General features: G+C 41.4%; 1 protein-coding gene across 1 annotated transcript; it reads left to right on the plus strand.

Annotated features, from left to right (window-relative positions):
• The first annotated feature begins 22,104 nt into the window (after positions 1 to 22,104).
• Positions 22,105 to 23,610, plus strand: LOC148017470 (uncharacterized). The gene is made up of 2 exons (XM_087663009.1): positions 22,105 to 22,924; positions 23,322 to 23,610. Exons 1-2 carry the CDS (start codon positions 22,189 to 22,191, stop codon positions 23,324 to 23,326), a joined length of 741 nt encoding a protein of 246 aa, XP_087519135.1. The 5' UTR covers positions 22,105 to 22,188; the 3' UTR covers positions 23,327 to 23,610.
• Positions 23,611 to 24,708: the final 1,098 nt, after the last annotated feature.

Here is a 24,708-nt window from a genome sequence, read left to right on the forward strand (position 1 = left end):
TGAGTTATCTCTTCCTGCAATATGCTGAAATTCATGGTTCAAAGATTTGATGTATGCAATCCACCGGAGCATAGCAATGGTTGGAGTAGCACAACTAGTAATCATACCCAATACCGGCAACAATCAGTCTCAATGACTACATGAGCACCCATAAAATACTCCTTATCACATTTAAGGGCTGTCACAATTCCCCATAATTCTCTTTTTACCTATGGATACCTTCTCTGTCGTTCAGTCAATACTTTAGCACCAAAGCGTATTGTTGGGGGTAAAGGCGCCTCTGCCTAGCCGCCCGTGTATTACTACACTGACAGTCACCGCCACTGCACACTGCAGGTGGTGGGCGCCCGTCATTGTCACTTTATTCTTTATTCTTTTAGTGACAGTTTGAATAAAGGAAGGCCCGATCACACATTGTGAGTGTTGGAGTTCCCATTTCTAGTCTCTCCCTTTCTTGCTCTTGCTCTCCCGCCATAGCTCTCGAGTCCAACCTTCTTCGATCCGTCGCTCCCTTTCAACTGGTATCAGAGCTTTGCTTTTCAACTCTTGAGCTTGGTTCTGGCATTCTCAGCATCCCACCGACTCCCTACTTGCATTGGGTCTCCTCCTCGGCAGCCATATCTGAATCCTTCGAGCTCCCGTCACTCCCCGGCTTCCCGAGCACCTTTCCGGCATTGTTGGACACCTTCAGGGCATTACATCAGAGATATTTGATCATTTTTTTCAGGGTTTACTTCAGTTCTCAGGTCTCACAGGCTGTAAACAAGATTGGGGCAGCCACCATTGAAGCTCCCTTGCTTCATATCTCACTTGCCTTTGAACAAGACTTGCTGGAGCTTGTTTGAGACCTTCCTTGGCTTTAACTGGACCCCTCCGAAGCTTGGCCACCATTTTTTTCAGCCCTAGCCCTAGGACCAGCATTTACAGCTGGCAGAATCACACAACCCTCCCATATGTGTCTTCATCATTGACAGTCACAACAGCAGCTCTCCCCCTTCATTGGCACTTGGAAAGGCTCCATTTCGGGCATATGAACATGCTTTGATGCTTCTTTTGATGGTTGATGTGTTGGCATAGCATTTGGACTTATTTGACATTTTTTTGGACTGTCATAACAGTCTACAAGCAATTTATGACAGTGTGACACTGACATTTGATGCTATAGCTTGTTTGGCATTGTCATTTAATGCATGGTTGGTCCTGTTTGATGCCCGGATGTTAGGGGAATGTATGCCTATTGTTTGGAAACCATTTGGAACTAATTTTGGTGCTAAAATTCTCAGTTTTGAATAGTAAATCATTGCTGTACACAGTTGGGCTGAAGTCATTTTGCTCATGTATACTTATGCCTATGCTTTTCGGGCTATGTTTTGGACATGTATGGTGATGTATTGACACTTGGGGCTCAACATAGAGCTTGGTTTTGATTCGGGATCATTGGTTGAGCTTGAGCTCGCTTTGAAAGCATTCTGATGCTCCGTCTTGGATGTACTTATGGCATGTATGTTGTTTATGTCTGACCGGTCTTGACATGCTTAGCCTATGTCATTACTACATGCTAGTTACATTGTTTGGAGCCTATTGCTACTGGAGCTCGGTCTTGGCTTGACTTTGGATTCTCGGAGCTTACTTGAGCTATTTATTGGCTTGCCAGAGTTGTATCTTTGGATGTACTTGATGTCTTACATGCTTATGGATGCTACATACGGATGCTCTATCGCCTATATGTTCGGGATGTACTATTGATGTATTGTCTTGGACTTATATAATTGTCATTGTGTCTTGCCTTGGCTTGAGCTCTTGAGCTCGTACATACAACTTTTGTGCCAGTGGGAGTATTCTTGAATGCTTATCAGACATTGAGCAGGTGGTACTTTTATGCATTGAGCCGTTACATGCTATTGAGCAATTACAGACACTTGAGACTTTGGGACTTCTTACCTTTTGGGATGATACATCATATGTCTTGGTTCACTGTATGCTTATGAGCTAAGTCTCAGTTTTGGATCGGTATCTTTGTGAACTGGCACCTACTTGTGTCAAGTTTTAGTAGTGGCAGGAACACTTTGCCCCGTTGCCTGGGGGGTGTGCCTACTCACTAGCAGATGTTTGTATGACATACTTGCATGTTGGATTCATGCTTATCGATCGTCATATGCTTATGCTATGCCTGCATGATGCCGACTTTGATCTTGGCAGTATCTGATTGCCTTGGGATCCGATTTTGGCACTCTTAGCTCTCTTTTACTGAAATCTGAAATTTATTACAACAAGCATATATGTATGGACTGACATGGATTTTTCATGTTGAAACACTCTGAAATGATATACTTTCACTAGTACTTGGTGGGCAGTAGCTTTGGTTCCACTTTCTTTGCCATTTTTCCTCGATTTTTGTGATTTTTTGGTCATTTTCTGTAGTAAACAACAAGCAGTTTTGAACTGTCTACAGTCTTCCAGCCTGCATTATGGCGAGTTCGTCCACTGATCATGCTATTTTCAACATCATTAAGCTTGATGGTACAAATTACTCTTATTGAAAGAGCCAGATTTGGCAAGAGTTGGTGCAAATATTGTAGATCAAACCTTTGAGGTTAAGCGGGCATCCGCCTGCAACTATGCCAGATGAGGAATGGCTTGAGCTTGATGAGTTATGCAAGTCCACTATTGTATTGTCTCTCACAGAACATGTTCACTATAATGTCTTTGAGGAAGAACAGAGTGCATGGCAATTGTGGAAAAAGATCAAAAATCTCTATGACAAGAAAAGTCCAGCAAGTCAGATGTATTGGCTAAAGCAGCTTATGGATCTGCGCATCGAGGAGAATGTGACTATGCCTGCTCACTTGAGCCAGTTCCATGCTATACTCAAAAACTTGACTTCGCAGGACATCACTTTTGCAAAGGATGTCACTCCTCTTTTCTTGCTTGGTACTCTTAATGAGTCATGGGACTGAGAGGCTCTGCAGCCCGGCAACCGCGTCGGCCTGTGAGATCCACGGAAACTGCTCGTGAGCGCGATCCGCAGAAAGCGAGTCGAGTGAGGGACGGCGGTCTGGGGTCAGAACGTGGCCATCTGATGTATCCATTCAATGGAAAGAGACGGTGTTGTGCTGCAGGGAAGGGAAAGAGGAAAATAAGGACACGAACGAAGATACGCCGCTGCTCAACAGGTCGGGTCTTTTGTCCTGCAACCGATGGTTGAATGCAACAAACGATATACGAATGATGTCTGCTGCCCCACTTTGACCAACGTACAGCAACATCTGTATGCTCCAATAGGGAGTGAGTGGAGAGCACACTGTTGTAAGGCTCCACTACAGCTGTAGAGACCTGAGGTGAAGGATAAATGGAGAATCCAAGCTTGGACTTTTTGCCATAATCAACAGAAAGTCGTTCCAGTAGAAGAGATCCTAAACCAAACCCAGTTCCACCTTCAACAGAATTGAACACTAAGAATCCTTGCAAACCAGTGCAGTTATCGGACAACTTTCTCACTCGATCAAGGCAAAGGTCCACTATTTCCTTTCCCACTGTGTAATGTCCACCAGAAAGTGCAACCTTCCGCTCCCTCATTCCTTTCCCTCTTTTTCCAGCAGCATCCCCCAAATTAGATTCCCAGTACCCCTAAAAGAGAGTACACCAGTTATAGCGGATTCCCCTCAAAATAGGGCAAGTCGCTATATCTCCTTTACTTCAGACTTTGTCAGCTGCCTGAACACAATTATCTCATCAAGTTGGTTGAGAAATTCACGTCTAAAATACCTTCTTAATGGTCTTGCACCATAACTAACTTTAAAAGGTGACCAGATCTTTTTGTTGAGAATTAATTTCTTTCTCAAGCCATGAGCCCCATCTGTCAAATTTCTTACCAAGACATGTGGATATTGTTCTCATGAAACTTCTTTTTAATTAGTAAATTCTGGAATTTGCTGGATTGACACGTTCTATGGGGATGCAGTCTTTGAGACAACTGCAGAGATTCCTCCCATCAAAGGCAAAGGCATATGAACCCTTCTTCTCCATGACATGTAGTGATAATGTATCTTCTTCAAAAATGATTTGTCCCGCATATTTTGTCTATCTTGTTCTCGTGTAACCTCTATCTTTATAGCTTAAATGTCGGCTTCAACAAAGCTTCCTTTGATTCCACAATTCCCTGCACTTTTCTTAGAGATCATCATTGAAATTATCAGCTTGATAATGTCCTTTGGCATCAGTTTTTCATATTTTTCTAACACACACACATCATGCATCCAAACAGAAACACACACACACTAGCGGAATATATACATTGGATGCGGGTACTGAAAGGACGGATTATCATAATGCATCAATCACACACAATGAATCACATACGGAAAAATAACACAAATGCACAACAAAAGAAATGGAGGTGTATACGGCTCGGATGTGCAGTAGCACGACATCCACCCCCTCTAAACCTGCGCATCCTCCAGATGAGCCAACTATCCAGGATCATTCAAGTCCACAAACAGGTTGAGTCCTTCTTCAATTTCTAGTAGATCTGTTTCTCCATCAGCTTCATCATCCATATTCTCTGCTTCTTCTGCTTGACTTTCTTCTATCTGCTCTTCTTCTGCCAATGCTTCAAGTGAATATTCTTCATCTTCTCTTCTCTTGAAAATCTTGACCCGTTTTCTAGCAATGGGCACCCTCAATACTATTCCATCTAATTCAGCCAACTCATACGTACCATTGTCAAAAACTTGTTTCACTTCATACGGTCCAAACCATCTTTGAACCATTTTTTTCATGCTACTATGTTGATTCTCTAGACTACTGTCGTAGACTAGAACCCAATCTCCTTCTTTTATGGCTCTAGGCCTCAAGCAATGCCTCAAATCAAACCTGTCCTTGTTTCTGAGTCGGGCTGCCCTCAAACGATCAACTGCTAGCTGCACATCTTCTGTCCTTCTCTCTAGTTGACGAATCCGAAGAGCTAGAAGCTCCTTCCTTGATAAATTCTCTTGCCATGGAAGAACACTCCACGTGAGAGCACAGATTTCTGTAGGCATGACAAGCTTTTGCCCATACATCAACTCTACAGGCATATATCTAGTAGTCACACTATGTGTAGAGCGGTCTGCCCACAATGCAAAAGGTAGTAATCTCGGCCAATCTCCAATCCGACCTCTACAAGCTTTTGCCAATGCTTTAACTATCGGCGGATGTCCTCTTTCGCTCTTCCCATTTCCCTCTGGATTATAGGTAGTAGTAAGAGCCAACTTAATCCCAAGCCGTGAGAAAAATTCTCTAGCTTCATCTGCATCTAGTTCTCCACGATCAGCTGTAATCTTGCCTATACATCCATACCTGCAAAATATTTCTTCCAAAAAGAATTTACATAATGTAGTGGTGGTCTTCGTCCGCAAAGATCTGCCTTCAACATAGTTTGTAAGATCCTCCCTAGCCAAGACAAGATATCTCATCTGCCAAAGTCCCACTGGCAAAGTAACCAAGTCTACCACCCACTTATAATGCATACATAGTGGATAGATCGGATGCAACTCATCACGATGCCGCACTAAAGAGTAAAGCTGACAGTCCTTGCAAGTCTCCACAAAGTGGGAAACATCTTTATACATTCCTTTCCACCAGTATCTTTCTTTAATTTTCTCATAGGTAGCCCATACACCTCTATGACCAGCCCATGAGCTCTCATGAAACTCTCGCATAATCTGTATCTGCATCGCTACCTCACAAACTACTCTCAAGGGTAAGCCGCCTCTCTTCTTTGGATGCTTCCAAAGAAAACCATCTTTCAAGAAATACCCATCAGCCTTCCTTTTGATTTTCTTGAATTCATCATCTGTCCAATCAGTTCTTTGAGTCAATGAACTTAGATACTGTCCAATTTGCAGCCACTCGTCAACATAAAGTTCTTCAATAAAGGCTTCAACAGTAGATACATGACAATCATGAACAAGGACAGATGCTGCAAACTCTGTCTCATCATCTTCTGCAAGCATTGACTCCTCATCCTCATATCTCGCTCTAGATAGCATATCAGCAACTGGATTATCTTTCCCTGCTATGTGTCGAAATTCTGGATTCAATGATTTGATATAGGCAATCCACCGAAGCATCGCTATATCTGGAGTCGAGCAGCTAGTAATCATGCCAAGCAAAGGCAAACAATCTGTTTCCACAACAACTGAAGCTCCAATAAAATACCCTTTATCACACTTCAGTGCAGTGACTACTCCCCACAACTCTCTTTTAATCTGCGGATATCTCCTCTGTCGCTCATTAAGAACTTTAGCTCCAAAGCGGATTGCATATCTATTTCCATCAGCATCATCCTGTCCCACTGCCCAATCTATGCCAATAGGGCTAGTATCAACTCTCAACATGATCGGCCGTCCACACTGATAATCCGCCTTGCGAAGAGTAGGAGCTAACTACAACAGCTTCTTGAGTTTATGCATGGCTTTCGAATGCTTCTCATCCCAATGAAATTTCTGCCCCTTTCGAAGCAGCTGATAGAGAACATCTGCAATGTGAGCAAAATGAGGAATCCAAATCATGTAAAATACACAAGCTCCCACAAATCTCCGCACCTCTGAAGTAGTCGAGCAATACTCTGTAATCCTGCTTATGGAATCCACCTTTGCAGGTGAAGGCTTCCTGCCATAATATCCAACCATATGCCCAACTATGATAACTTCATTAACACCAAAGACAGATTTCAGCCCTGAAAGAGTCAAGTTCACCTCCTCTAATCGTGTCAATATTTGCTCACAAGCAACTAAGTGTTCAGCCACAAACTGTCTACATCCTCGCAAATCAAGACTTTCATTCTTTTCTTCTTCTGCACAACCCTTAATAGGCACATCATCTAGGAAAGGCATGGTATACTACAGAATATAGTCTCGTAGAACTCTATGCATAGCATTCATCATATGAGCAACTGAGTTGGTGGCACCTTGAGGCAAGGTACACATCCTCACAAGACCAATAGGTGTCCGCATAGTAGTAATATCCCTGCTTTCCAAGGCAAGCTGAAACTGATCATAACCAGAATACAAGTCACCTAGAGAATAGATGGCTCGTCCTGCAAAAGCCTCAGCAAATTCATCCACAACTGGACCTGTTCCCACATTCTTGATTGTCACTTTGTTCACGGGCTGCATATCCTGAATAAATCTCAAAGTACCATTCTTCTTTGGTACAGTAAACCACCTGTTCGAATAGGGCGCAGAAGAGGGTTCCAAAATCCCCATCTTAATCTTCTCATTCAACAACTCTATCAGCTTTGGCAAGTGTGCTTTAGGCACAGGTATAGGACGTATATTCCATGGTACATAAGGGACAGTGAAGATGACCATAGGCGCAACCAATTCAAGACTAATGTAGCCAATTTCATGAGGAAAGAAAGCAAATACCTTACCATGACGTCCAAGCATCTCTCTAAAACATTCTTTCTCCACTGGAAGCAAGAAATCATCATTTCCAATCTTCAATTCTGCAAGAGTTTCAGCTGTAAATTTATGTCCAATATTTACAGGATCTCTCAACATAGGCTGCTTCATAGCTTTTTCTATCTGCTCATCACTATCAAGAGGAAGCGGCGCTGCAACCGGCTTAACCTTCTTATCAACTGTTTTATAATTCGTGTCAACCTTGGCATCAGTCAGGCACTCTTTTCTTTACTGCAATTTCTTCAAATTTTCAGCAACTCTCAACTCTGTTGGTTGAAAGATTTCAGCCCTTTGCTCTATGGACTGCATGGGTGCAGCTTGAAACTCTGTATGCTGAAAATTTTCAGCATTCAACTCTGTTGGCTGAATGGATTCAGCCCTCGGCTCTATGGACTGCATGGGTGCAGCCTCATACTCCATATGCTGAATTTTTCCAGCATTTAACTCTGTTGGCTGAAAGGTTTCAGCCCTCTGCAACTCTGTAAGCTGATCAAGATCAGCCATAAATTCAGTTTGCTGAGTTTTCTCAGCCTCTAACTCTGTTTTCAGCATAAAATCAGAAATTTCCTGAAACATATCCAAGGTTTGCACATGTATGATCTTTGAACCCTTACATACATCAGTTTTCAGCATTGTTCCCATCTCAAACAATGTATCTGCATAAGACATCCCTTCATACAATCCATCTACATGCTCTTCTGCTTGCAAAATACCTGCAATCTTTAACTCTTTCTCCTTACGACCAATGTACTGCTTGGCAGCTCTAGGCAAATCTGAAATTTTCTGATAACTCATTGAAATATCTGAAGAAAAACCAACAAAATTAGTGGAGAAAGACTGGCTGCCAGGAGGCGAGATCTCCTCTTTTCTCCGCTCCGTACCATTGGCGTCTCGCAAGACAACGGTACCTAATGAAAATCCAACTCCTTCGCAGGTAGTGGTGCCTCACGCAAGAAATCCCTGTTTCTCTGATGATTTACCCCAACAGTCATAAACTGAACAGCTCACATACCATTCTTACTGCGTATCCGTGCATAAGCTGAGCCGTCATCCATCACTTTCGTTTCCATTCTTGCTTCTGTAATGAAAGGCTGTCCAAGAATAATCGGATAAGAGCAAGAATCCTGAACAAAGCAATGATAATCCTCTTCAACATTACCAATAGAAATTTTGATACTCGGACAAGCAGCATACATATCACCAGAAGTATTATTGGCGGCTCTCATGCGCCAGCCATGCTCTGCATCCATAGGCCACTTGCCACTTTCATAAACTCCTCGAGCAATAAGATTAATCTCGGAACCATGATTGACTAAAGCGACCAAAGGAATCTGTTTCTCTCCAATCCTTACCACCGTCTCAGTGGTTGCTCTAGCCCAATGACTACGTGAAAAATGGCTACGAGGAATGAGAATAGGGGTATCATCATCTTCATACTGCATAGGCTGAACTATTTTCTCCAATTGTGGATTGACAGAAGCATTCTCAACCATCACTGCATCATCATGCTCTTCCCCAAGAGCTCCATGCCATAATCCCTGTAAAGCAGGTCCTTCCATCGCATGTCGTTTCCTCCGCAAAAGATCCTGCATCTGATCCTGTATTTCTCTTCTAGCAATCCTAAGAGCTTCTCCAACAGTAAAAGTGACTTCACTATTCAAAATTCTTTCATGAAAAATCTTACTCATATCCGTCTGCATATCAAGGTCTGACAAGAGCTTGAATCCTGGCTCCTTTCTTGGTTGCCTATTCTCTTTCATCTGCTTGTCTCCCATAGGTTGTTCAGGACCTGATTGAGCTGGAGAACTTGACATAGGTGGAGCTGTAACAGGTGGTGAAACAAAGTCACCCCCTCTAGTCTTTTTGGAGGTGCTGAGACCCTCCTCTTCTCTTCTTCTCTTTTCCTCAACCATGGCATCTAAACCCTATGTTTTCGCCATATAAGCAAAAATAGAATACCTGTCAACAGGAGAATCCCATCCCGTTTCTCCTCGAATGCTGGAGCCCACACAAGGCATAGTAGATGCCTGAACTTTCCCTCTTCTCGCTATCTCCAAGGCAGAGGACCATAAAGCAGAGTCTCTATCTGATTTCTGCTCAAGCTGGACTCCATAAGCTGAAGCATCTCCTCTAACACTCACATAAGCTGATCGCGCAGCCATATCATCAACGAGCTTCTTCATGCCTCCCTTACCAAAGTTCGTGTCAAGAGGAGCACCAGTCTCTGTCAGCCATATCTTTCCATCTTGTCCCCAGAACACTACATTCTTCTTATGCGCTTCTTGAAAAGCATCACAATCTCTGCAGTGTTGGTGCTCTGTACTATCGCACCAAATACATCGTCTCCCTTTTCTTTGGCCAGCTGGAAAAGCAATCGCTGGAGCAGGTGCTACAGCAGGTACTGACATAAGTTGCTCCTTTAACTTACCAACTTCAGCTTTGACTGCTTCAATCGTCAAATTTGCCAAGCCTTTAATAACATCATCTACAGATAAGGGCGCTGGAGCAGCAGGAACTGGTGGATTTACAACAGGAGGAGTAGGCTTAGGCATAGAACTTGCAGCAGGGGTAGAAGAAGAAGTCTCCAAGGATTTTTCAGAAGCGGATCCTGTATTACGATGCAATCGTACTCTCCTGCGCTACTTCTTAACAAGAGCATTCACAGCATCAATGACATGTCTCTACTCGGTCTTTAAACGTGAAACAGTAGCTTGATCTTCCAAAAGATCATCCAACTTTTCCTGTAAATTAGCATCAGTGGCCTATAAAAATAATTCCACTTTCTACATCTCCAAAACTGCTCAGTTCCATCCAACTGATCATAGCGGCTCTCAAACTCTCGTAGAAGGGCGGTAACTGAAAGTCCCTTATTAGGCATAGAAACCCATGCTAAGAAATCCATGCGGTTCATAAGACCTGTATCCTCCAGGAAATATTCATCTTTTAATGCCTTCTTAAACTCTGCCCAACCAGCATGTGTTTCTTGAATTTCTGAAATTCGGACTTCAAGAGCACGCACCACGATCCGCAAGAAGTAGCGGCTCCAAACATCTTGAGAAATCCCAAAAAACTTCATCTTTTCTTCATATAAATGCAGGTAAGTTGACACTTGTTGGCCATTGAACTGCTTCATCTCCTGTTGGACAACTTTCAAGGCATCCATGGAATCACTATCACGTTTCGCGTGAGCTTGCTGCTGCATATAGGTTGTAAATGACTGAAACAGGTTCTTCATGACATTGTCATCTGTCATCTCTTCTTGCGAGTCTCCCATCTTGCTGAAAAGTGACGCAGCACTTTCACGTCGGGTTCACCAGAAATGTCGTAGATTTCATGTAAGGGCTGCTGAACACGGAGTTCAAGTTGCAACAAGGGAAGAGACTAACAAGAAGAAATCGAATTTTTGATGCCAAAGTTCACTATATTCCTTGTCAAGTGAGTTACATGAGGTTCATGTTCAGAAAAATCTGACATATCTCATAAACTGTTTTGCATTCAGGTGTATGATGACAGGTACATTGAACAGAATAATGGACATTATCTAATAATCCAGTCAAGCATGTCCCTTAGTGCACTGACAATCAGAGAAGCAGCTGTTGTACAACACATCTGATTTCTGATGCTCTCAGAGATTTCTATCATATACGAAAAACCAGTAATTTATGGGATCTCAAAGCAGTGCAGCCCGTTCTTAAACAGGTACTAGGAGGTTGGAAGAACCAATCAAGGGCCGTCAGCTGAACAGTATCATCTCAAAAATGATTAGATCGTATCAGTAGTACCTCAAGAAGACTTCAGCATCTCAGAATTTCTTGGTACAAAAACTTTATGCTCTTTGTAGATAGTAACAGGACTGTTCACTCCTCGTTTTTTTTAAGTGAAAATCTCACAATACAGATACAAGCATAATAATTTCCACAGTTACATGTCTACAAGCCACGGGACTACGTTATACCTTTGTTTTGTCAATGAAAGGAAAAAGAATGCAAAAACCTAGCTTGAAGCGTGTTCCGAATCACTAGGCCGCAGGCCTTTTACTGCCTTCTCTGCGTCCACAACCATTGGGCCTCCACTTAACTTGACATTGCCACTTGGCTGCGTGACAGGAGAATCTGTGTAGGAAAGAGCAATCAATTGCTGCTGATAATCCTCCTCGTCTGGACCTGTATCCTTTCAATGGTTGCTTGTATTGTCAGACTGTGTACTGTGTTGCTCCTTGGTATTGACGGTCTCTCCTGAGAGGCTCTGCAGCCCGGCAGCCGCGTCGGCCTGCGAGATCCATAGAAACTGCTCGCGAGCGCAATCCGCAGAATGCAAGTCGAGTGAGGGACGTGTCAAGATTGTGGGAGAGAAGGAAGGAGTCTCACTTGTAGCTTTCTTGCTTGCGTAATGGGGGAATACACACAGAGGTGGAGGTTGAAAAACAGTTTTCCTCTTCTTAGTTGTGTAAGCCAAAAAGAAGTCTCATACAAAGAAATAGAAGAACCCTATATATGAGTCAAAAACCAAACTCAAATAACTAAGGTGGCATACTAACTGAGCCACGAACTAGAGTAGATAAGGATAGCTGTCATCTAGCTATTATTCATGGGCGGTGTACCAACCGCATCTGCAACTGACACGTCGGTGACATAAATGCACAACGGTCACCCTGGCATATCACGAGTGGAGCTCGATATCTCAACACTCCCCCTCGAGCTCAATCCCAATTCTTGCACACCAAGCAGGTCTCTGAACTTGCGCAGCTTCTCTGCGCCCAATGCCTTCGTGAATATGTCAGCTACCTGATCCTCTGTGCTGACATAAACTAGATCAATAAGACCTAGTAAAACCCTCTCCCGCACATAGTGATAATGCACCTCAATGTGCTTTGTTCTAGCATGATAGACTGGGTTATTTTCCAAGTGTATACTACTCATGTTGTCACAATAAATGACAACCGGCCCATCTGTAGACTGATGCATATCATAAAGTAGCTTATGCAACCAAGCTACCTCACATGCAGCCATTGCTGCACCCCTGTACTCAGCCTTTGTGCTCGACCATGCAATTGTAGGCTGTTTCTTGCTGCTCCAAGTGACTGCAACACTTCCAAAAGAGAATACATATCCACTGGTAGATCGTCTATCAGAAATACTACCAGCCCAAGAGCATCAGTGTATCCATGCAACTGTATCTGAACCCCAGTCTCATAAAATAGTCCATACTGCAATGTGGACTTCATATACCTGAGTATGCGTCTAGCCGCATCCAAATGTGGTTTCCTTGGAGCCTGCATAAACTGACTTACCAATCCAACATCATAGCTCAAATCTGGCCTGGTAATAGTCATATAAATCAAACTTCCTACTATGTGTCTGTACATAGTAGGGTCTTCCAAAAGCTCACCTGCATTTGCGCTCAGCTTCACATTCTGCTCCAAAGGAACTAAAATAGGCTTACAGCTTGTCATCCCATATTTGGACAGCATGTCCAATCCATACTGCCTCTACAAGAGCTGTATCCCACTTGGTGATCTAATCACCTCAATGCCCAAGAAATAACGCAGCTCTCCCAAATCCTTCATCTCAAACTTCTGCTTCAATAGCATTTTCACATGAAGGATATCTTCATCACTGTCACCTGTCATAATCAAATCATCAACATAAATGACAAGTAGCATAATACATTTCTCTGTTTTTCTCACATAAAGTGAGAAATATGCCTTGGAAATCTGAAAGCCAATAGTGACAAGATACTGTCCTATCTTGTCAGACCATGCTCTAGGTGCTTGCTTCAAGCCATACAATGCTTTCTTCAACCTGCAAACAAACTCAGGATGAACAGCATGCACATAACCTGGTGGCTGCTCCATATATACCTCTTCTTGCAAATCACCATGCAAGAAGGCATTCTTTACATCCATCTGATGTAAAGACCATTTCTTTGATGCAGCCATAGCAATGACTACTCTTACGGTTGCCATCCTTGCAACCGGACTGAATGTTTCTTCATAATCAATGCCATATGTTTGTGTATACCCCTTGACTACTAATCTTGCCTTGTATCTGTTCATAGAACCATCTGCATTGTGCTTCACCTTATAAACCCACTTACAGCCAATTGCATTCTTACCTTTAGGCAAAGGTACCAATTCCCATGTAGCATTTGCTTCCAAGGTATCCATTTCTTCATCCATGGCTTTCTCCCATTTTTCTTTTCCCATGGCTTGCTCAAAAGAAGTGGGTTCTGGTTCCTGTATCACTTTGACCATATATGCATAGTGAATGGCTGTAAATCCATCATATTTCAGCCTATCCACAGGATACCTAGCTCTGGTAGACCTACGCAAAGTAGGCTCACTTCTAGGTGCTCTCAAAACATCCCTGGTCTTCCTTACTCTAGGTGTAACAATAGAGGGGACACCCAACTCATCATCAATGCTCTGTTCTGAGCCACTGGATTCACCATCCACATAAGAGTGACCTGCATTCACATCAAACATGGGCTGATCTACCTTCTCTTTTCCTTTTCGTGAAACCTGCATACCACTATCTGCATTGCTTTGAGAAGATTCTCCTGATCTCAATCTGCTTGTCCATGGCGAAGAATGTGAACCACTGCTAGAGGACACTCCAGGTCCACTAATATTTTGTGACTGCTGCTGTGAATTCTGTGCAGCATTACCATTTTGTGCATCTACATCATCAATCACATTTACTGGTTTATACCAGCTACTCATCTCATAAAAAACAACATCTCTGCTCACTGTAAACTTACGAGTAGAAGGGTTATAGCATCTATACCCTTTCTGCTGCAGAGAGTAACCAATAAAGATGCACTTCTCAGCTTTTGGATCCAACTTGGATCTCAACTCATCTGGCACATGAACATAGGCAATGCAACCAAAGATTTTCAAATGAGAAATATCTGGTTTCCTACCAGTATGCCTCTCCTCTGGAGTCATTCCATGTATTGCTGCAGTGGGAGTCCTGTTCATTATGTAGACTGCTGTAGCAACTGCTTCAGCCCAATAAAAATCTGGCAGGTCTTTTTCATTGAGCATGGCACGAGATACCTCTCCAATATGCCTGTTTTTTCTTTCTGCAATTCCATTTTGCTGTGGAGTATGACTGCATGAATATTGCTGCTTTATGCCATGCTCCTGCAAGAACCTTGCAAACTCATTTGAGAGGTACTCTCCCCCTCCATCTGACCTTAGGCATTTTATTTGCAGGCCTGTTTCTTTTTCAACCATAGCTTTAAGAGTTTTGAAATGCCCAAAAACTTCACTTTTCTTTTTCATAAAATACACCCAAACTTTTTTGCTATAGTCATCAATAAAAGTGACAAAATAATGACAGCCTCCAAGAGATGCAGCTTTGGTAGTCCACACATCAGAGTGGATTAATTCCAATGGCTTCTTACTCTCTTGAACATGTCTAGGAAATGGTTTCCTTGCCTGTTTTCCAAACTGACAGGCTTCACATACCTTATTCATTTCTGCAACCTTGAATCTAGGCAATCCTGCAACAATATTTTGGGCCTGCATTGATTTAAGTCGCTGTACATTAACATGACCAATGCGTTTATGCTAGATATCAATATCTGCAACTACACCGGTCCCATGTGCAAACATTGCTGCACTCAATTCAGACATGTCTGCATCCAACGTAAACATTCTACCCTTCTTCTTTTCTTTTGCTATCAAGCGACCTTTATTTTTCATATCCTCAACAAAGCATCCATGAGGATTAAATCTGACCTACAAGCCCTGCTCAACCATTTGACCAACAGAAACCAGATTCTTGGTGATATTCGGGACATGAAATACATTGGACAAGTATTTTTTTTCCCATCTTGCATAGACAAGGGAATTTTTCCAATCTGTACAATATGATGTGCAGTATCATCACCAGTCTCCACAAATCCTGGTTTTTCCATTTTCCTTGCATCCTCCATCCATTCTGCATGACCTGTCATGTGGTTTGATGCACCTGAGTCAACATACCATACATCGTTGCTTTCTTCTGCACTTGTCACAGAATTGTTCATGTGCTGCACCATAACCAAATGCTCATTTCTGTCATCACCCTGTCTACTAGAAGATGCATAATTTTCTTGTTGCATTTTTCCATTCATGATGTCATTCTGCTTTTTATAGCAGTCTTTAGCCATATGACCCATTTTACCACGACCTCTTTGGCTCCCCCTGCCTCTAGAGTTACCACGTCCTCCTCCATAGAACTGGTTTTCTTGAGTTTGCTGCATATTCTGATTTCTACCACGGCCTCCAGATCGGCCTCCTCTACCTCTGCCTCTACCTCTTTCAGCATTTGAGTAGAAGACAGTTTCTTTTGAAGTTCCTCCTGAAGAAGATGCACCACCATTTCTCTGCTCCTCAGAAATTAGAAGAGCAATCGACTCCTCAAAATCAGGAAATCTTTCACGGACGGAAATGGATGTTCGAGACTGTGCATAATCCTTTCCTAGACCATTCAAGGTCACAGAAACTAAATCATCATCTTCCACTGGCGACCCAGTGGAAACAAGTGCATCTGCAATCTTTTTCACCTTCATGTGGTAGTCATTGATACTCATATTTTCTCTTTGCACATTATGCAACTCTTGCTTGAGCTGCATTTTCCTGGCTTGAGTATTTGTGCTATACATTTTTGACAAAGTATCCCATGCCTCCTTTGGCGTACTTGCATCCTGAACATGCACAATCATAGAGTTTGAAATACTGATAGACAGCCAGTACATAACTTTCCTGGCTCTCTCATGCCATGCTTTAAATGCCTGCATTTGCTGTTGATTGGGAACATCAGGAAGAACTGGTTCTTCTTCATTTCCTGCAACAAATTCCTAATATCCTTTTCCCATAAGGAAATTCGTCATTCTAAACTTCCATGCTTGGAAGTTATTCTTGTCAAGCTTTTGAGTGACAATCTGTGAGAGAGAATCAGACGCCATTACAGAACACTGCAAAAAGTTCTGTCACTGCAAAGAACACAGCTTCAGCCTCACAAGGGCTAATCTACAAAACTGACGAAAGTGGTATTTGACCACACAGTCACTTCCTAGTGACGATTTTGCATCAACAGGCAACAAGGATGATTCTGTAACTCCCAATGTCTCTGCACACAAGCATACAATGCAATTTCTACAGTAACTTTTCACCGACCTGTAGAACAGTGGTCGCACAGCATAAAACTGGGCCTTTTCCTGAGTGCGTGCGGAAAACTTCCGCCTCCAAAACAGGCCCCAAAATGGCCTCAAATAAAAAAAACAGGGTCGCCGAGGGCTAAAGCCCCATCCCACAGCATATACTGTCCTCTTGCTTCACCGCGAAGGGCGTCTCAGCCTGAGACAATGCACTCTTGCAATTTTCGGCTGTGTGCTACCTGCAGAGATCTGCTCCCAAAACAGAAAATGAAAGCAACACTGCTCCTCTTACCAAAACACCGCGAGCTTGGCTTGCTTTCTTGAGCTCCTTACCACGAACAAGGCTCTGATACCATGTCAAGATTGTGGGAGAGAAGGAAGGAGTCTCACTTGTAGCTTTCTTGCTTGCACAATGGGGGAATACACATAGAGGTGGAGGCTGAAAAACAGTTTTCCTCTTCTTAGTTGTGTAAGCCAAAAAGAAGTCTCATACAAAGAAATAGAAGAACCCTATATATGGGTCAAAAACCAAACTCAAATAACTAAGGTGGTATACTAACTGCGCCACGAACTAGAGTAGATAAGGATAGCTGTCATCTAGCTATTATTCATGGGCGGTGTACCAACCGCATTTGCAACAACTGACATGTCGGTGACATAAATGCACAATGGTCACCCTGGCATATCACGAGTGGAGCTCGATATCTCAACAGGACGGCGGTCTGGGGTCAGAACGTGGCCATTTGATGCATCCATTCAATGGAAAGAGACGGTGCTGTGCTATAGGGAAGGGAAAGAGGAAAATAAGGACACGAACGAAGATACGCCGCTGCTCAACAGGTCGGGTCTTTTGTCCTGCAACCGATGATTGAATGCAACAAACGATATACGAATGATGTCTTCTGCCCCACTTTGACCAACGTACAGCAACATCTGTATGCTCCAATAGGGAGTGAGTGGAGAGCACACTGTTGTAAGGCTCCACTACAGTTGTAGAGACCTGAGGTGAAGGATAAATGGAGAATCCAAGCTTGGACTTTTTGCCATAATCAACAGAAAGTCGTTCCAGTAGAAGAGATCCTAAACCAGACCCAGTTCCACCTTCAACAGCATTGAACACTAAGAATCCTTGCAAACCAGTGCAGTTATCGGACAACTTTCTCACTCGATCAAGGCAAAGGTCCACTATTTCCTTTCCCACTGTGTAATGTCCACCAGAAAGCGCAACCTTCCGCTCCCTCGTTCCTTCTGTTCCCTTCCCATCATCTTCCATGACTTTCCCTCTTTTTCCAGCAGCATCCCCCAAATTAGATTCCCAGTACCCCTAAAAGAGAGCACACCAGTTATAGCGGATTCCCCTCAAAACAAGGCAAGTCGCTATATCTCCTTTACTTCAGAATTTGTAAGCTGCCTGAACACAATTATCTCATCAAGTCGGTTGAGAAATTTAGGTCTAAAATACCTTCTTAATGGTCTTGCACCATAACTAACTTTAAAAGGTGACCAGATCTTTTTGTTGAGAATTAATTCCTTTCTCAAGCCATGAACCTCATCTGTCAAATCTCTTACAAAGGCATGTGGATATTGTTCTCGTGAACCTTCTTTTTAATTGGTAAATTCTGGAATTTGCTGGATTGACACGTTCTATGGGGATGCAGTCTTTGAGACAACTGCAGAGATTCCTCCCATCAAAAGCAAAGGCATATGAACCCTTCTTCTCCATGACATGTAGTGATAATGTATCTTCTTCAAAAATGGTTTGTCCCGCATATTTTGCCTATCTTGTTCTCGTGTAACCTCTATCTTCATAGCTTAAATGTCGGCTTCAACAAAGCTTCCTTTGATTCCACAATTCCCTGCACTTTTCTTAGAGATCATCATTGAAATTATCAGCTTGATAATGTCCTTTGGCATCAGTTTTTCATATTTTTCTAACACACACACATCATGCATCCAAATAGAAACACACACACACTAGCGGAATATATACATTGAATGCGGGTACTGAAAGGACGGATTATCGTAATGCATCAATCACACACAATGAATCACACGCGGAAAAATAACACAAATGCACAACAAAAGAAATGGAGGTGTATACGGCTCGGATGCGCAGCAGTACGACACCGGAGTGGTCCATCATCTTGGGAGTGGTGGCCACAGGACATATTTGGAGGACTTTGTAAGTTTTTCTTTTTTTTTTGCTTGCTTACTTTTTGGCAATATCCTTTGTACTGACAATCATGTTTCTAATAGTTAGTATTTTGTTTTCTTTGCAGCACTCCATTACAAATCACGATCCGATCGGCCTTGAGACTCGATATGCAAAGAGGCACGGTCTCACTGCATTGATCAACTGATAGATGCAACGGCGGCCCTGTAAGTCACTCATCTTTCTTTTCCGTAGTTACCATGTTTAATTAAAATGCATTATTGTATGGTGGACTGATTTGTAGTTGTTTCTTTTTTTGTAGAGTCCGTTCGATGCTCCTTTGTGATAGGACGAGCTTTCGGATGGCAAGGATATATAGCTCGCCCTTGGATCCCTGGAGCTCACACACCCTTCTTTTTTGGTTGCCTGATCTGTGTAGACATTTTCTATGTAGTAGTGATATGTTGCCATAATTGTACCAGTTGCTTTCATTATGCGATCATGTATTTATTTCATGTATCAGTGTTATGATTTAAGTACACTTTGTTTTTGTTTACACGAGCAATGTACACAGTGCAGAAACTATTTTGTATGGCCCAAATAAAGCACACAGTGCTATATGTGGCAGGGCAGCTTGTTGTCCTGCCACAATTTTTTTTTTCCTGTTACCGTCGTTATTAGTGTCGCAAATTACCTGCACGTGTCATTATTGGTGTCATTATTAGTGTTGCAGAGCATTGTTATCAGCGTCGTTATTTGCGTCGGTATCAGCGTCGCACTGATACCAATGCAAATAGTGACACTGATAATGACGCTAATACGAACTGTTCTATGGCGTCGCCAATAACACAACGCTTTTTACAACGACGGGAAAAATTTCTTTATTTACATTTTCGTCGCTTTTAATGTTGGTATAAGGCCTATATCTTGTAGTGAATGTTGTGTTTGCTTTCATGTCTCTCTCAAATCTTATTGTAATGGTCTTAGTTGAGTGCAAGACATCCATATGCTATATCATACATGAAATTTGACAAGAGGAGAGAGAGTCGAAGAACCCAAGAGAGCACACACATAAGTAATGAAGAGTTGAGAACATAGAAAAATAGGGCTGAAACCTTCTTCTTCTTTTTTCTTCTTCTTCCTCACAAAAGAATAAAGTCTACAACATGATAAAGGACTAATATGAAAGTATCATAATGTATGTACATGGGGTCATTAAGTGTGAATCCCACCCCTAAGGAAAAGAGAGGTGGTACAAATGAAGGTGCCATAACCAAGGATGGACTACATGGGTGTAGTCTAGTTGTAGAATCATTGGCATATCCTCATGTCAATCACCTAATATGCCAGAGAATACTATCCTACCACATCACCAAGACATTTACTGGATGCCAACTCATGTAGAGCTCGATATCTCAACAATATGTTTCAATACTTATACACTATTGCATAATAATTGTTTGATATTTGCTTGAGTATGTGAAGGAAGCCCAAGCCATAGTGTAGGTATGATAGATATTCTTTTTTGGGCCTTGGAGAGGAGGTGTATTATATGCAAGATAGGAACAATGGGCACATAATCCCTCACATATTTAAGAGCCATAACGGCTATCTGCCGCTAAGGGGTACTCTTTATGTGTGCAACGAGGTGACATACTCACCACTTTGTTTGGGATAAACTCTTTTTTAGGGAGTCTGGATGGGCAATTAGTTATTCTTGTTTACCTTCTTTTAGTATAGCTAGTCACTTATGGCTACATCATCATGGGGGTTGGTAGTATGGGAATATGAGGCTTGACTATATTTTCACAGAGAGAGTCATTGCTTGGCTTGTTTTAGGTCCCAAGATTAGAATATGATTTTTTAAATCTTAGATTAATGTTCAACAAAGGATTAGTTCCATATACAATTTATACATGAGGTATATCTATAATCATTTGAACCCTCTACACAACATTCATTTTCTCTTCAATGAAAAAAATTAGGAAAAATTTTGTTTTAAGGAAAAGTGACTAATTAAAAATAGTAGTTGATAGCTAAAATAAGGAACCCAAATAAGCCAAATCATGAAAACTAGAGAAATGTTAGTATTCCTTAAAAAACTATGTCAAAAGAACTAAATCTTAGTATATAGCATTGTTCAATGCTATGCTTACCCCTTTTCAATTCAATCTATGAATAGCCCCTTTTTATGGCACTCTTTTATGTGTAAAAAATGTGTAAAAAAGATGCTTTAAAAGTCCCTTATTTTGAATCCAATGATAGACTTATATATTTATGAGCCTCCTTCCTCACCAAAAAAAAGAAAAAAACATACACTTTAAAATCTAATTTTTAAAGATAGTGTGAAACACTTGATTCTACCACTTGACAACATTTGTAAAGTCCCATCAATTAATTTCACTATTATATCATGTATGTGTTAGGATATAACTAAATAACGTCTAATTTGTGGCAAATTACAAGACCGATATTAACCTTTAAAAATTTAATTGCCAGAATGGCATAACCCTTTTTTATTATATATTCTTGGAGGGTATACATGAACAAAATTTCGGTTATACTATGCCTTAACATGATTTTATGTTTCATGTTGATCTAGTATCCATGCATATTATAGTGCCACATATGCCTTCCTTGCAAGGACATCGTGTTATCATGTTCTCTCTCAATACTTAACTTTGATGTGGTATGTGTTATGCAAGATTGTTTTGCAAATGGTGATTGTGTTATCACCACCATTATAGCTAGTTATCATGTAGCTATTTAGCAAATTCTATGACAAGTACAAACCATAGAAATCTTATTCTATGAGCAATGTTCTAAAGAAACCTAGGTTAATTGTAAAATCAAGTTTTGAGAACCTTAGAATTTGAAAAAGAACATTTCAAACCTCGAACTTTATAGGATTTTGTCACAGACATGGCAAATATATGCAATTTGCTTCAAAGATCACTCCAAGATTTGAGTTAAAAGGTTTCGCTATCTGTGCTACGAGAGGTGGTTTTGGTGACCATGGTCTATGAGGGCGAATTACACTATACCGTTTGCATAGATACTGATCATTGCACACCTCTGATACTTGATTCTAGCTGCACGCTTATGATTGCACGCGTCCACCTATTTTCCCAATGGGATCGTAAGACCAACTCCATATAATCAATGCCAACTCGTGGTTGCATTCATTAAAGAAGAACAAGGGAAGGAGGAAGGTCGGTGACAGACGGATCAACCACCTCCTTCTCGCATGGCGCATGCGATCATCGCCCACACATGACAGATCTGTCTTTATCGTGCCGACGACGTAGTTGGACTCACTATAAATCCCACCAGCAGCTGAAGCTCCTGCCACATCGAATACCTACCTCTCACTGATCAGAGACAGGCGCAGTCTCGATTCACTTCCTAATCTAGCTTCAGCTACTTATCATCGCCATCAGGCACATGGCGGCAGCTAATTTTGCTAATCCTTCTGTGTACATGCTATCGATCCTTATGATAGGGTCGTGTCTGCTGGTTGATATAGCTGGTGCTATTGCTATGGACGCAGGCGATCACCATATGCAGAAGACGAATATGATGCCCGAACATGATCATCATCATAAGTCCAGCCGGGGTACGTCTAGAAGTATGGAGCGCCATCATGATCTGGATATGCAGAAGAACAGTGCATCCATGAATATGATGATGGGCCATGATCGGCATGATGCTCAGCTCAAGCCCACCCAGTCTCTCGAGACTTATGACTTGTACCAGATAAATTTGATGCCAATTAGCCCTAACAATATTAAACCAATGCCCGATGATGAAAAAAGAAGCATCACGATAAGTGCGGGTGGTGGCACGGGGAAGGGAAGACGAGGTGGTCCTCACCCTCCTCCTCATGAATTGAATCACGAGAAAAAGGAGAAGCCATCTAATAGTGATGCCATGACGAGGATGATGATAGGAGAGGAGTTTGCAATGTGCAAGGCAAGCATGGGAGAGTGTGCTAACATGCACTTGGCATGCCCTAGGGCATGTGTGGATGGGTTCTATGGAGGAGGAGAAAAGGGAGGCTATGGAGCTAGTGGACATGGCCAGAAGGGTGGTCTTGGTAGTGGAGGTGGCCACGGTTTGATGGCATGGCCCACTGCATGTAAATATGATTGTCTCACCTCATGTAGTGCGTCCTGTCAAAGTGAGCCTCTCTCTCTCTCTCTCTCTCTCTCTCTCTCTCTCTCACGCCTACATGCATGTATTTTATATCACACTAGGTTCTCCAAAAACTTCTATAATGGTATTCACAAGCTCTCTATCCTCATATTGTGTTTACTGCAAGCTACTGTGTGAACTCATTACTTAATTGTTTATCAATGTGTATGATTTCACCTTGTGATATACCATAGATAAGTTTATGCAAATCATGGGGGCACATTAAAGCCCCAATCCTTGCACTTTATGTCCTTATTAAAAATAAAAACCATGGGGAGCCTTAAGATGGTTAGTGTTGTTCTTGCACGTGTTAAGTTTTTGTGTTGATTTATCTTTTGATTTGATCAATTGAAACATTTACTTTCTCTTTACTATATTTGCAGGTTGATTTTTGAAGACTTGTGCAAGTGTACCAACAAACAATAATTATAGAAGCATTCTCGACATTGGTGCTTCAAACTTCTATTCACAGTCCCATGTCTACTATTGTATCTTTAAAAAAACTAAAGGCTACACAGACCTTGTGCAATCACGAATAATTATATGCATTGATGTCATCACTTCAGCTCTTCAAATCCTAGCCTCCAACTCTAGGTTTTGGATGTGCAAATTGAAATGAGACTTCCTTATATATTTGAATCTCAATAAATAAGACTTTCCATATTTCTATGATTGCAAGAATTGGATATTTCTTTGTAACATCAGTGTTGGATGTGCCTGATTGTAAAAGGTATGAATTTTAATTGCAACATTAGAAAATCTCTATTTTGGAACATTTTATGCTACAAAGAGCATACACCTATAAGTGATGAGTCATTGATTAAAATCTTTGAACATATCCTAATTCACAATTGAAACACCTTTACTTGTGACACTACACAATTTCTTTTGACATTTATACCTAAGCATGCATATGGGAATTCATACTTGAAACACCGACATACATTAAGAAGGCCTTTATTCTAGTCGAGCCATTATCTTCATTTTAGGAATGTGAGTGGAAAGTGTGCAAACTTATCTCCTGATAAGTAGTAGATAAGTTTTCATTCTATAGTGTAACGGGAAAAACTAATCATTAAGGTGTCGATTTGTCTTATTGCATTTTTGTCCTATAAATTGTGGTTTCACTTTTGGGCATCGTGTCCTATTTTGGGTAGTCTATGTCCCTAAGAAAACTAACAATATATTCATATGTTCTATTTGATGTGTTTGGTCTTTATGAGTGTGTTTGTGTTTGCTTTTAGTATTACTTTTGGATGCACACTACTATAGATCTTGATGAGTATTGGTATTATACATTATGGTTGTGGAATATTTGATTGGAAATAGATACATACCAACTTAAGCCTAAATTTCTACATTAATGCTCTATGAGAACTATAAAAGACATAGGCCTTGTAGAATATTAGCTCAATCTTTTGATCTTTTCAACATAATACCTTATGGAAAATGTAAAAGATAATGTAATGTTGTAAATGTAAAATTGTTATTCTTATATTGGTGTCTTGATTAAGATTTTGATTATAAAAGTTGTGAGTGGGAGATTCTATAAGTACAGAGAGAGCCTCTGTAAATTGCTCATCCTAATTATGATAATATGCTATCGTCATCCTAGTTAAGATAGAATAGAGGATTTGATTAGTGACTTTGACTTGACCATTGCCTCTAGGGTAATAGAAGATCAACTTTTTATGTTGGATCTTGTAAACTATTGCTAGCTCTTTCTTGATTTTGTTGAGAAAATAGATACCTTGATTACTTACAAGCTCC

The sequence above is a fragment of the Lygodium microphyllum genome, chromosome 22 (assembly GCF_053477565.2).
Source record: "Lygodium microphyllum isolate KBCC chromosome 22, Lygodium_microphyllum_v1.1.10, whole genome shotgun sequence".
NCBI classification, from domain to species: Eukaryota; Viridiplantae; Streptophyta; class Polypodiopsida; order Schizaeales; family Lygodiaceae; genus Lygodium; species Lygodium microphyllum.